At 35.7% G+C, this 14445-nt stretch overlaps 3 protein-coding genes across 3 annotated transcripts; all 3 read left to right on the top strand.

Moving 5' to 3' along the window:
- Nucleotides 1–6280: 6280 nt before the first annotated feature.
- B0P05DRAFT_534331 (NUC091 domain-containing protein) lies at nt 6281–8554 on the top strand. Its single transcript, XM_051577311.1, has 3 exons — nt 6281–6532; nt 6578–6841; nt 6890–8554. The coding sequence occupies exons 1-3, from the start codon at nt 6289–6291 to the stop codon at nt 8389–8391; spliced, it is 2010 nt and encodes a 669-aa protein (XP_051436906.1). The 5' UTR covers nt 6281–6288; the 3' UTR covers nt 8392–8554.
- Nucleotides 8555–8711: 157 nt separating this feature from the next.
- Nucleotides 8712–9085, top strand: B0P05DRAFT_466398 (thioredoxin-like protein; the record flags this gene model as incomplete). Its single annotated transcript, XM_051574331.1, has 3 exons — nt 8712–8797; nt 8843–8949; nt 8997–9085. 3 exons carry the CDS (start codon nt 8712–8714, stop codon nt 9083–9085), a joined length of 282 nt encoding a protein of 93 aa, XP_051436907.1.
- A 170-nt stretch (nt 9086–9255) lies between these two features.
- On the top strand, nt 9256–11902 carry B0P05DRAFT_578303 (tRNA synthetases class I (M)-domain-containing protein; the record flags this gene model as incomplete). The annotated part of the gene is made up of 6 exons (XM_051581846.1): nt 9256–9440; nt 9559–9643; nt 9741–9905; nt 9967–10109; nt 10162–10575; nt 10627–11902. The coding sequence occupies 6 exons, from the start codon at nt 9256–9258 to the stop codon at nt 11900–11902; spliced, it is 2268 nt and encodes a 755-aa protein (XP_051436908.1).
- Between the last annotated feature and the right edge of the window lie 2543 nt (nt 11903–14445).

A 14445-nucleotide genomic window follows, 5' to 3' on the forward strand; every position in this document is an offset into this window, starting at 1 on the left:
ACGCATGCAAATGTCCACTATTCGGAGGCTGAAATTCGAAGTAGTTAGAAGAACCCAAAATGGAGCACTTGCTTAAAAATGCATAAAGACGCAGTTGTTTCGTCTTGGAGTAACAACAAAAGCTTTAGGATTCTAGCTTAAAAGTCTAGTAGTATAAGAAAATAAAAAGATCTGATAGCAAAGTATTGGGAAAATGTGTGGGGGCGGTTATTTTATATGTTTCTCGCTCCTAGTAGACTATTTTTATAGTCTATTTTGCAAGCAAATACAACCATCAAGAAAACATGATTTTCTCGTTTATTCTGAGTATCTAACTGTATTGATAGCTGCATCCTTCGTCCTATGAACTCCAAAAGAAGTACAAAAGTCAGAGAACTAAAGCACATCCTTGAGTAATTGCCTTTCCACCAGAGAGATTTTTGGTCAGTTTGGACATATGGCATTTTTTTATCCAAATGAGCTCTAAAAGTGGTATTTATGTCAGTAGACATTGTTTGCAATTACTTTGAGTATTTATACGAGTATACACAAGCTTTACGCTACTTTCATAATGTCTAAGAAAAAGAAGAAAATTTTATGACCTGTTGTTTTTAATATTAGACTTTATATACCTGGCATCTCGGTTACATGAAAAGCCAATGTACATCAGAGCTGCTTCTTCAAACAAAATGCTCTATTAAAGTGAATTTATCCTCCTAAATTAAAAAGGAAAATGTTTGATTATAAAAAATATCAAAGTGTTGGAAAACTTACTTTAACTTTACGATGCACGATGTATGAAAGCTGGCCTTTGTTACATGTGTTAGATGTGGTATAAATTGCCATATACTCGCAAATACAATTTAGTTACTGACTTTTTATATAGTAAGGATACATCCAATCTAAAGGTATATTGTCATTTGTATGATCTAATGAAATCAATGATATGTTGTCTTGAGAAAAACACCGATCATTATTGCACATGTGCATACTTAATTCAAAGTATTTTCTTTTATTACTACATGTCATTTGGACTATTTCATTGTCTCTCAAATTTATTGAAATATATACGTATATCTACAGGATTCACAACCATAGTGTCAAATAGACTATAAAGATTCAGTTCTAATATTTAATTATGCTTGAAATTATAACTTGTTCAAAATCAAAACAAATCTAGCTTAAATACAAAGTTTTAGGACTGGAAGTCACTCGAAGCCTATCATTCATGATCAAATGTCATTTAATAGCAAGGATGAGCAAAACAATAGAGAAAAATGTATGTATCTTGGATTTTCGAAATTAATTCGCTCCTTAACGTAATGAACTTATAGAAAACATACTTTTTTTTGGCAATATATGCAAATTTTATACAAATTTTATGTTCATTTTTTTCATTTTTGTCATTTTTGTCATTTTTTCATTTAATCTAATTCTTTTAAAATCAAAGGCACTACAGCATAAGCGATTGAAGAGGTCTTCCATTGAATGCAGAAATGGAAGATTTTGGCCAAGCCTTTACTCAAATATGAAAGATTTTTTCCACCGATGGAAGAAAAATGCAATCGCTTAAGCTGTGGTGTATGGCTGCCATTATGGTCGCTGTGGCTCTCTATGGCCTTCTATGGCTCTCTATGGCCTTCTATGGTTTCTATGGTTTCTATGGTTACTATGGTTGCTATGGTTGCTATGGCTGTCGTAATCACTCTGCTGCAACAAGGATCCTGGTAAAAAGCGGTGATCAAGAGCATTTAACAAAGAGCTCGAATTACTGGAGTTGTCATTTAGGAAGTGAAAACGTTGTAGACGACTGACAATTGCTTCACAAATAGGATTTCTAGCTGCCACTTGCTTGATCGGAGTTTGCTAAAATGAATCCAAGGGAAGAGTGCAGTAGGCTTGTGAGCCCGACTTCCAACTAAACATAGCAATCATAGCAACCATAGGAGCCATAATAATAATCATAGCAGCCGTATCCCAGAACTTAAGCGATGCATTTTCTTCCATCAGAAGAATTTTTCCATTTTTGATGAAAAATTTCTGCATGTAATGGGAAATTTGTTTCATCGCTTACGCTATAGTGATAACTCTACAAAAAGGTAATAAGAGCAATAAAAAAAAGCATGGAAAGACTCATAGACCTCAGGCGTTCGTGGCTAGTGTGATGAACTTACCAAAAAAAAAAAAAAAAAAAAAAAAAAAAAAAAAAAAAAAAGCATTTTTAAAAATAATAAAAATATTAACAGGTATGGCGAAATTACATGTATGCCATTTGCGTACTAAAAAAAAATCTTTTTGAAAGATAATGAAAACAGCTACTTTAAAATAATATCACTATTTTAAAACAAATCATAAACATTTTCTGCAATAAAAAAATAAAAAAAGTAGGGAATTTCTGATTTTCCTGTTTTAAATTTAAAAAAAAAGCTTGTTTCTCAATTTCTCTGGTTTGAATTAATAGACGAATCTACCAAGTAGCAATCTCTTCTTTTAACTAAAACTGTAAAATCATTATCCGGTAAACTCGTTTATTTATTTAAAACAGAAAAATTGAAAAACTGACTTTTTTAATTATTTTGAACAAAAAATTAGAAATTTCTTACTTTTCTTTATTTTTTGTCATTACAAAAAAAAAAAAAAAAAAAAAAAAAAAAAAAAAAAAAAAAAAAATTGTTTTACTTCAAAGTAGTGATTTCTATTTTTCTCTAAAAAATATTTTCTGAGTACACAAGTGGCATACTTGTAAGTCGGCATAAATGTCAGTGAAGTTTGAAAACGTATATGTATTTTTTTTTGTGAAGCCATTACATCCATAATAGATTAAGTCATCAACACATTTCAGAAGGGTTTCATTCAAGGACGTTTTATTGATGAAAATGAGACGTAGGTCTATTTGACTCTACAACAAACAAGGCTTAAACGACATCAAAGTGTAGATTTGCTTCTCGACCAGGAGAAAGCCTATGATTAGTTTTTATTTGCTTATTTTCAACAGGCTTTCTTAGTAATAGGCTTTCCTACTTTATTTACACGCAGTATTCACAATCTATTCTTTGGCAACTCAGCAGCAATTAATGTCAACGGATGCCTTACTGATTCAGTACATCGGCAATGAAGATTAAAGCAAGGTAATCCTCTATCTCCGTTGTTGTTTAATATAGCGTTGGAGCTATTGATTCTATGAGTTCAGCAAGACAATATTTACCAAGTATATATATCGACAGTGGGCTGCACTACTCAACATAGCAAGTAAATTATATATGCTAATGTTATTTGTGTATTTCCCAAGGATGAAGCTGACTTCATGCGTCTTCGACATCCCTTAGAGAATTGTATTATGTTATTGAATGCAAAATTCCACAAATACAAGATAGAAGCCTTCTCAGTAAAATGAAGTCGAAATCTTGGGGATCATTGTTCTTGAATCATTAATAGAGACATACTATCACCGTCACTGCTCTTCTGCTCTTTTGCTCTTTTGCTTCCCGGTATCTTGGCTTTTATATGCTATATACGAATTCTCAAAGGGATTTTGTTCAAGATATGCTATTGGAAAGTGCACACACAAGTTCATGACTACTCTCAACGTTACCTATCACCCCGAGGTGGAGCGACTGTAGCTAATATTTTGCATTCACTAAGCAATTTCTGAATAAATTACATTCAGTTGTCTACTCTTATGTGTGTCAGAAGAAGTATTTTTATGTTTCCTTTGACTAATTATGTCTCTCGAAGGATCAAAGTGGATTAGAAGCTCTCAACATTATCAAACAATACTTGGTGTTGCAGATGAGATAGATTCTTACTCTGTTTAGTTCGTCCAGTTAGCCTAACCAGCTTCAAGTGTTTCTGACAGAACTCTTTGTGATCATGCATTCAGATACAAACAATCTACTACTACCTTTCTTCTCTAGAACCCTTCGCCGTCATGACCTTTGCCATCCCACTTCAGTCATCAATAGTATCTACGCTGCCTTTGATCACTTTGATATTGATTCCAAGCTTGATAGTGTGCCTCTTACCAACTTGCTTTACTTTCCGCTAATTAACATGTCTCAGGGGTACCTCAAAGTTACTGGATTCATCGACATCTAAAAGCACCAGCCTCTCTCTCTTCTTTCTTTTTAACAAACAAAGTAACCGGTTACGTCTAAAGGTCCGTCATGAATATGGGCAATTACCAGGATTGTGCTATCAGCTCTTTATAGACGTTTTTTGCAGGCAAACAGTAAAACCTCAACTTTTCTTGTGGCAGTATATCACGCAAAATGTGATAACATCTACTTCCTCTGCCTATAATGCTTTGACCAAGCAATTTCGGTGATCTTTTTGTTTTGGAGAACTCCCATGCTCCCTTAGGCTAGAAAATTGTGGTATCGTGTGCTTCACAAAAAATTACCCACTGCCGCAGAGCTCTTCAAGGTTGATACAGCCTCTACTCCTATTTATCGCTTGTGCAAACCATAATCGGAATCCCATGACCATTTCATAGCCCATTGTTTTTATCAAGTGGAGTGCTTGGGCAGAAATACTCAACTACTACTATCTTTTGGTACATTTCACCCCTTCCTCCCTCCACAAAATCATCACTCGTTAAGCCTTATCACCTGCCATTACAAACCGTTTCAAGATTATATCCATCGTTGCCATAATTCAGTACGATGTCTAATCCAGTCTTTCCACGTCCCATCACTCTGCAATGTGTAACTGAACGACAATTCTGTATATCTAAATAAAGCTCAACTACAAAAAAAAAAAAATTCCAAGCTACGGCCATATAACATAGAAAGCACTAGATCCCGTCCAATCTGCACAATTAATCTATGCCTGGGGCAGTCAGTACTATAACCCCTTCAGTCTTAACTATCACACATTTTAACATTTTTAGGACTTTGAATACAACAGGGCTACACCTCCCCTATGAGAAAGCCCTTTGTACATCTACCCTCACATTAACATCAGAAAATGCCTATATTTCCATTTTCTCTAATTTTTGGCACTCAAAATAGTATATCTTGCTTTGATAGTGCTCATTGCTAATACATTTTATATGTCATCTAGTGCGAAAATGCTCAAAACACGGCTTAAATAAGCCAATCTTTGATCCGTCATTACTCGACAGACTGTCAAAACATCCTACTTTTTTTTTTTGCTCAAAAATGTTCTTTCAATTCCAGGAACAGAAAGACATTACTGGTTTGACTGTTGGATGAAATTAGTTTTTTTGGCTAATGGGGGATTCACGAAAAATTTCTGAATGTAGATTTTACCCAACCGAGATGGGATAAAGCCATATTCAGATACATCAAACAAAAAGAAAGCGAGTTTACCAAGACAAAAAAGGCGAGTCAACTTGAGAATTGTCTTTGAATTTGCATTCAAAGTTCGTTGTACACTATAATTGGCACAAAAGAAACCCTTTTCAGTAGATATCAACTAGTAGATGGGCATTTACTTCTGTAGCATTTGATACATGAGATAGTCAAGAGTAAGATATAACATAATAGATGACACTTCTAAGCATAACGAAAGCAAGTTTTGTCACACTTTATTGGCGCTATAGCTTTATTTTCTGTTGATGTATCTAAGTTGTAGCGGTCCCTCTTTACTCTATTTTTATGCTATTCAATTGGACTGCCAGCATCTTTGAAGATGCACCTTAACTTGGTAACAATAAGTCGTACTTGGTTTAAAAAAGAGGAATATTTAAAGGTGTTCTGTGCTGCCTTCTGAGACAACATTTGGTTAAAGCGTTCATTGATCATTTGGTCGCATTAACTTACATTGGATGGTTTCACTTTGAGCCTTGGGATTTAATCTCACAAAACAGTAAGTGGTCATTACTCATCACTCATTGGCCTGAAGGAAATGATGGCTCCACCTAAAAAGAAAAAAGCTAGTTTTTTTTTCTATTTTGGATATCTTAAAGACTATTGCTAGAAACTAGCACAAAAGAGGGTAGAATCTAATGATTATTTCACTAAGCTTGCGCAATTGGTTCTAGCATCGTCTGAAATGCGAATATTAGATGATTTAAATATCACTTTGAAGCCAAGAACCTTAGCACAGTTCTTGTATAATTCTGACAAACGAATAGCTCTGGAGAATAAGTGCAGCCATGTTCTATTAATCGCAATAGTAAGAGTAAAAGAAAGAATAATAAGCAAGGCAAAAGTTGCATTATACTTTTTTTTCTAAGCCCCTCTTTACGAGTGAAATAAGCAAATCGTTTTAAAAGCAGTCCGATTTTTTTTTATAACATTACTTGAGCTGAAAAATTATCTATTCACTTTTTTTTTCCTATCCAAAATGGGTCAATACAAGAAAGAAAAACAAAGAGTTTCTCGAGACAAGGCTGGTGGTGATGATCGAGCCAAGAACATTAGAGTCAAAGGTGAAAACTTCTACCGAGATGCTAAGAAGATCAAGTACATCAACATGTTGAAAGGCGGTAAGGCCATCCGTGATTCTCAAGGTCGTATTGTCAAGGCAGCTGATTTCCAAAGCAGTGAAGTCAAGACTGCCCGTGTTGCACCCAACAGAAAGTGGTTTGGTAAGTTGTGATGACGAATCTTGGTCAGATCTAATGAGTTTATAGGTAATACTAGAGTGATTGGACAAAAAGCTCTTGAAGATTTCAGAGAATCTCTCGCTGCCAAAGTTGATGATCCTTATCAAGTTCTTTTGAAGCAAAACAAATTGCCCATGTCTCTTTTACAAGACTCTACTAAGCAAACTCGTATGCATATTCTTGAAACTGATAGCTTCAGCAATACCTTTGGTAATAAGGCACAAAGAAAGAAGCCCAAGTTGGCTATTGGTTCAATGGAAGAATTGATGAGTAAGGTGGACGATACACATGGTAAGAAGAAACTGCGCATAGATCTATAAATTGATTCTTGTTCTCTAGACACCTACAAATCTGAAAAGGATTCTAGTCTTTTGGCTAACAAGGAGTCTGATTATTCTGAAGCTGGCCGCGCCTGGTATCTTCAAGCAGGTCAATCCAAGCGTATTTGGAATGAACTATACAAGGTTATTGATTCTTCTGATGTTATTATTCATGTCCTTGATGCCCGTGATCCTATTGGTACTCGTTGTCGTAATATTGAAAATTTTATTCGTAAAGAAAAGCCTCATAAGCAATTGATCTTTGTTCTTAACAAGTGCGATCTTGTTCCTACTTGGTCTACTGCTCGTTGGGTTTCTCATCTCTCTAAATATGCCCCTACCCTTGCATTCCATGCTTCTATCAACAACTCGTTTGGTAAGGGTTCACTTATCCAACTCCTGCGTCAATTCTCTTCTTTGCACAGTGATAGAAAGCAAATCTCTGTTGGTTTTATCGGTTACCCTAACACGGGTAAGTCTTCTATCATCAACACCCTTAAATCCAAGAAGGTATGCCAAGTTGCTCCTATTCCTGGTGAGACTAAGGTCTGGCAATACATTACTTTGATGAAGCGTATCTATCTTATTGATTGCCCTGGTGTTGTACCTCCCAATGTAGATGATGGTGAAGTTGACATTATTTTGAAGGGCTCTGTTCGTGTTGAGAAGATGGCTAATCCCGAAGACACTATTCCTACCATTTTGGAGAGAGTGCGTCATGAATATTTGAAGAGAACTTATGGTCTCGCAGGCTGGGAAGATAGTACTGATTTCTTGGAGCAAATTGCTCGAAAGACAGGTAAATTACTCAAGAAGGGTGAACCTGATGTGCACAATGTGTCTATTATGGTGCTTAATGACTGGCTTCGTGGTCGTATTCCTTATTATGTTGCTCCTCCTGAAGCTGTCGAGCCTCTTACTGAAGAACAAAAAGAAGAGAAGAAGAACAAGATTGGTGTTGAACAAATGTTTGCCAAGATCAATGTTACTACTGAGTACATGGAAGATGATTTGGCCAACAATGCTCAATTGATTGCCGAAGAAAGAGCTAAGGCTAAGGCCAAGAAGGAAGAAGAGGAAGCTAATGCTGCTGCTATCGAAAAGAATACTTCTAAACAAAAGAAGAAGGCTGTTGCTGCCGAACCTGAAGTTACTGATTGGGATGAAGTTTTTGAAAGTGTTGTTGGCGAGGAAGGTCCTATTGTCAAGGCTCCTGTTATTGAAGGTGAAGAAGAAGATGAAGAAGAAGAGCAAGAAGAGGTTGATAGTGAGCTCGAAATGACTGATGATGATCAAGAAGAAGAAGAGGAAGAAGAACAACCTGTCAAGAAGGCTAAGGCGAATAACAATGAAGTTGAAGTTGATAGAAAGAAGAAGAAGGTTGGTGTTCACTATTATGAAACTGCCAATGTCAAGAACAAGAACCGTAACAAAGTTAAGCCTGATGAAACTAAGAAGAAGGTACTTCACTCTCGCTTAAAGGGTTCTGCTGTTTCTGGTAACAAGCGCAAGAGAAACTAAACTATACATATTCTTTCATATACATCTATACATATAATCACCCCCCCCCACACACACACACACACACATTAAAGCCTTTTTTTAGATTCTTATTTATTTCTGTAATCGCATTGTATCTGATCAATTAAATAAAAAGAAAAAACATGAAGCACTTTTGTTTAAACACTAAAGGACTCATCATTACACTAAAGAGCAATGTATGTGGTTGAGTGACGTCCGCTGGCTTTTTTCTACTAGTTCAAACTCAACAACAGGGCTGTTAATCATACTTATTTTTTCTCTTCACTCTCCTCTCTCTCTTTTCTTTTCAAATTTGTATAATGTCTGCTCTTAGATCACAATTAAAAGGTCTCAAAGAACTTCGTCTTCATTTCTGTCAAACATCTCCTGCCAGCAGTGGTGTTCGGTAAGCCTAAAAGAGTATACGTTTTTTTCCCAACAAGATCAATAGTGATTTCATTGCAAAGAACTATGTCGATATTAAAAAAGTCAACCCTGAACTTCCTATTTTGATCCGTGAAGCTAGCGGTGTTGAAGCCCGTGCTTTTGCTCGCTTTGGTAAAGTATAAGTACATGAGTACACCTTATATTTATATCAAATTTAGATAAGGGAATTGAACGCAAGGTTTCTCTTCAAAATGCTTCAGCACAAGACATTGAAGGCACCTTGGCCAAATTGATCAAGTCTGCTTAATATTTAAATAAAAAAAGAAAAGAAAAAAGGAAATACATGTCAAGAGCATGAATCATACAAAGAAAGGGGTTACAAGCACGTAATTTGTTTGCCCATCTTGGTGGCTTATCGTGTCTATTAAAACTCCAGTTACACTTTTTTTCCATCTTCCTTCTTTCTCCTTAAACAATATGCCCGCAGCCATAAAGATAACCTTGCCCAAGTTGGCAGCCAATACAAAACCTTACGCCAATGCTTTAAAGCTTTCTATTGCTGCCCAGGTAACTGGAGCTAAACTTATTCAATCAACTGGCGAAGCTGTCTCTTTTGTTGTTTCTGACAGTCTTGCCTTGAGTGACGCGAATGCTGCTCTCAAGTAAGGACAATTTATAAATAAATGCTTGTATTGATTCGTATAATAGATACATTTTTGATGCTACCGCTTTTGATGCCTTACAATCTGTTGTGATTGAAAAGGAAGAAACCCTTGTTAGTCCTTTGATTATCAAGAGAAGAATTGAACAAGCTTTCGAGAATGCTGAATATATTATTAGCAATTACTCAAGTGCTTTTGCCAAGGTATTTTTTTTTTAAAAAAAAAAAAAAAAAAAAAAAAAAAAAAAAAAAAAAAAAAAAGCAAAGAAAGTAAACATTAACTTTTTTTCTTTGACAACAGGAGGCTGACAAGGTTACTTTAGTCGATGCTATTTATTATGGTACACTTGTTGAAACTCTTACTGCTGCTAAAGATCTCAGCAATTTCCCTGTCTTATCTGCTTGGTTTGAAATAGTATCCAAGAACAACAAAGTGACAGCTGGTGTCGACTTTATCAAGGAATTGGTAAGCCTTTTTTTTAAAAAAAAAAATATAAGAAACGGTGACTCATGATTTGTAATCCCAGACAAACAAAGGCACCAAGCCAAAGAACAAGAATGCTCACGCCGAAAAAAAAGTCACTAAGGAAATCCCTAAGCCTGTGATCAACACTGCTACACAAAAAGTCAAGCCCAACATTGCTGCCAAAGTCGTTGATCCTGCTATTAAGTAAGAGAAAAAAAACAAGGCTAGGAAAATAGATGACTTATTTTTGTGATAGAGTTCTTCCCAAGGAAAATGAACGTAACATTTTGATCACATCCGCTCTTCCTTATGTCAACAACGTACCTCACTTGGGTAACATCATTGGTTCTACACTCAGTGCCGATGTTTATGCTAGATACTGTCGTGCTCGTGGCTATAACACTGTTTATTTCTGTGGTACTGATGAATATGGTACTGCCACTGAAACAAAGGCTTTGGAAGAAGGCGTTAGCTGTCAAGCTCTTTGTGACAAATACAATGCTATTCACAACGATGTCTACAAATGGTTTGATCTTTCTTTTGATCTTTTCGGTCGTACTACCACTCAAAAGCAGACTGAAATTGCTCAAGAAATTTTCTTCAAGAATTATGAAAATGGCAACATTGTCAAGGAAAGCATGACTCAATTGTATTGTGAAAAGTGTAGCAGGTAAGCAGAGACATAAGAGAGAATCAAATAATAATTTATATATTGTCATAGATTCTTGGCTGATCGTTATGTTGAAGGTATTTGTCCCAACTGTAAGTATGATGATGCTCGTGGTGATCAATGTGATGCTTGTGGTAAGCTCTTGAACGCCACCGATCTTATTGAGCCTCGCTGTAAGCTTGATAACAACAAGCCTATCACTAAGGAATCCAACCATCTTTTCCTTGATTTGGCCAAACTTCAATCTGAAATTGAAAAGGCATTTAAGCAATCTGCTGAAGAAGGTAAATGGTCAGCTAACGGTATCAACATCACGCAATCTTGGTTGAAGGAGGGTTTGAAGCCTCGTTGTATTACTCGTGATCTCAAATGGGGTACTCCTGTTCCTCTTGAAGGTTACGAAGACAAGGTCTTTTATGTTTGGTTTGATGCTCCTATTGGTTATCCCAGTATCACTGCCAATTACACTGATGAATGGGCTAAGTGGTGGAAGAACCCTGACAACGTTAAGTTGTATCAATTCATGGGTAAAGATAATGTTCCTTTCCACTCTGTTATTTTCCCTGGTAGTGAAATCGGTACTGGTGAGAAGTGGACTGTTGTCAACCATATCAGTACTTGTGAATACCTCAACTATGAAGGTGGCAAATTCTCCAAGTCTCGTAATGTAGGTGTGTTTGGTAACAATGCTCAGGACACTGGTATTCCTCCTTCTGTCTGGCGTTATTACCTTTTGTCTGTCCGTCCTGAAACCAGTGATTCTATGTTTACATGGAATGAATTTATTACCAAGAACAACAGTGAATTACTAAACAACCTTGGTAACTTTGTTAACCGTGGTATTCGCTTCATCTTTTCTAAATACGATGGTGTGATCCCTAAGGCTGACTTCTCTGGTGCTTTAGAAACAGACCTCATCAAGGATATCAATGTACTCTTGAAGCAATACGTAGAGACATTGGAGGCTGTCAAGCTTAGAGCTGGTCTTAGTATTGCTATGACAATCTCTGCTCGTGGTAACCAATATCTTCAAGAAGCTAACCTGAGCAATGCTTTGTTTGATGAATCTCGTCCCAAGTGTGATGCTGTTGTTGCCACTGCGGCCAACTTGATCTATCTCATTTCCGCTATCATTGGCCCCTATATGCCTGCTAGCGCTGAAAGTATCTGTCGCCAACTGAATGCTCCTCTTAGAACTATTCCTGATGAATTCACCATGGACATTTTGGAAGGTCACAAATTGGGTGGTGCTGAATATCTGTTTACTAGAATTGATGAAAAAATGGAACAAACTTGGAAGGCCACATATGGTACTGGTTCAAACTAGTGTGTTAATAAATAAAATTAAATAAAACGAAGCTTATTATGCTTTTAATTTACGAATTAACTTTTTTAAGAGTCGAGTCAACTCCAGATGCTACACAACTAATATCGTCATGACTCTTGTAATGATTGCATTTGACTATAAAAAGTGGCTACAGAAAAATGTGTACAATGGTAATTATTGTTGTGCAGGTTAAATTAGTTTACAAAATGTCCCAAGCTAGTCTTTATACTTTATTATTTTCTTTTCTTTTTCTTTTTTTTTTTTTCAAAGTTATAAATACTAGCAAAATTAGTCTTTGTATTTGTTGTTGATGTATTTATGGACCGAGAAACTTGAAGATTACCTTTTATCTTCTTGCCCATAATCGTTGCTCTTATTAGGCACTCTGAATAAACGAAACGATAGAGCACAAGGCCCGGCTTATTAATACAAATAATTGTAGCGATGACTCATTTTTCCCATAGTCATATCGAATAAGCTATTATTATGGAAATTACGTTTGGACCACCATGCGTAAAACGCATTGACACAAGTCACCTTTCCTGCCACAAAACCATACATGCACATGGTCAAAAACGTATCATTTCATCTATCATTGTTCAATTAGATAATAGGTAAAATAAAAGTGATACGAGAACACAAAACTGAATTTATCGGCTGAAAAACAACCGAACCACATTTTCTCGCATGAAATGTGTCCCGTCTTTGCGCTGCTCAACAATTCAGGCATCATCTCCGTCCCTATTGAGTTGCATGTATGCGCACAAACTTCAGGGCAACACAGGGCTATCGGAAGAACGATAATTAAACTTTTTTTTTTGGCGTATTTTGTGAGCCGAGTAGATGCAAGAAAACCTATGTCATACGATTACTAATCGGGTTACATGGAACTTAACGGAACACATTACCATGTTTCAAATAATGATTTATCCTTTTTCTTTCTATTATGTATCTATATTGTTTGTGTATAAGCTACTTGTTAGCATATGCTTATACTTTAAACCTATATAAACCAATGTAGAGGCGGACATGAAAACATAGTTATAAGGTTTGCCATGTGAGCTGTATGTGGTATGCCTACTCACAACTCAGAAGCTACATACATGTATACATAAAGTTCAAAAAGTGCCATTTTGCTAGAGCCAAACGCTGTGATTTAAATTAGTTTGGACTTTTAAAACTTCTATGTTGGTCAATCGCAACACGAGGTTGTGTTTACTTGTGTATAGCTTTTTACTGCCGTTCTTTGCTTCAAATGTGTCCAGTCAACGACAGTAACAAGTAAAGAGGTTACTTTTTTCTTTTGGTGACAAAGTGGCGGACTCGAAAACTTTAATGATGAGTGACACGGGGTAGAACACCATGGCGGCAAGTTAATTGTTTACTATGCTCCCAATTCTAAAATATTAAAAACATTTCTCCATTTAAAACACTAATTTCGGATTTATAAGGAACTAAATGAAAGGAAGGAAAAAATGGATATTGCTTCGAGTCATGTAAGCAAGATTCTTGTACATGGTGCTTTTATGTTTATGAAATGTGATACGAAATCAATCACTATGAAGGCACTACTTGTGCTACATTGTAGGCTTCTTATTTTTTAAGAAGAAAACTTTATACAACACTTTACTAGCGCTAACGCGAGTGCATACAATTAGGAAATCTATAAAAAGAAGTTGGAATATAGTTAAACTTGAGAATAAAGTTTTTTTTTTTTTCTGGTTTCACTTTGTACTTTTAAACACATACAAAATGATTGGGGTTATTTAAAAGCATTTTCTTTTATCTGTATGAGTGAGCAAGTGTGTGACAAAAACAGGCAGGAAATCAGAAACAACGTGAGGTTTGACAGCAGGCGTATCTATAAAATGCTAATAACACGGTGAAAAGAGATTTAGATGCTTAATAAATTAATTGATCGTGCAAATGCTCAGTAGACTATTAAAAATTGAAACATTCTCGCTAATAACAAAATAGACAATGAGCAAGAATACCTTTTTTTTCTTTATATATCCACACAGATTTTATTAATAAAAAGTATTTAATAACTAACAAAAATAGTTGACAGTTTCAAGTTTTGATAGGTGTAGAATTTCTATTAATAATTCTGAGAAATGTCGAATTCTAAATTCATTAAATGACTCGAGACAAATCTTCTGTTATTTTGACTTGTAAGCACCTTAGTGGCCTGTGCCCCTCGCATCCGATAGGTACTTTCCTGATTATCTTCTTTCCTATTTCTATTCAACGTGCAACGCTGAAACTTTGGATGGATGAACTCAGACAACTGACGTTTATAACGCATGTATACAAGATAATTGTTTTATATATAATTGCTCTTGTTACACACATAACACGCGATAACTTTTGTTACACAAAAGATTAGTACTCGCAAAAAACGTGCTCCCGAAGGAATACAAAAAAAAAAAGAGACAAAGAAACACTGTGCTTCCAAAAAAAAAAAGTTACATTATTTCAGAAAGAAGGCTTACATACTACAGTACATGTATATAGACATACCAGGTCTTTTCAAATTATAACTT

This window comes from Gilbertella persicaria, assembly GCF_025201335.1.
Source record: "Gilbertella persicaria strain CBS 190.32 chromosome Unknown B0P05scaffold_11, whole genome shotgun sequence".
NCBI classification, from domain to species: domain Eukaryota; kingdom Fungi; phylum Mucoromycota; class Mucoromycetes; order Mucorales; family Choanephoraceae; genus Gilbertella; species Gilbertella persicaria.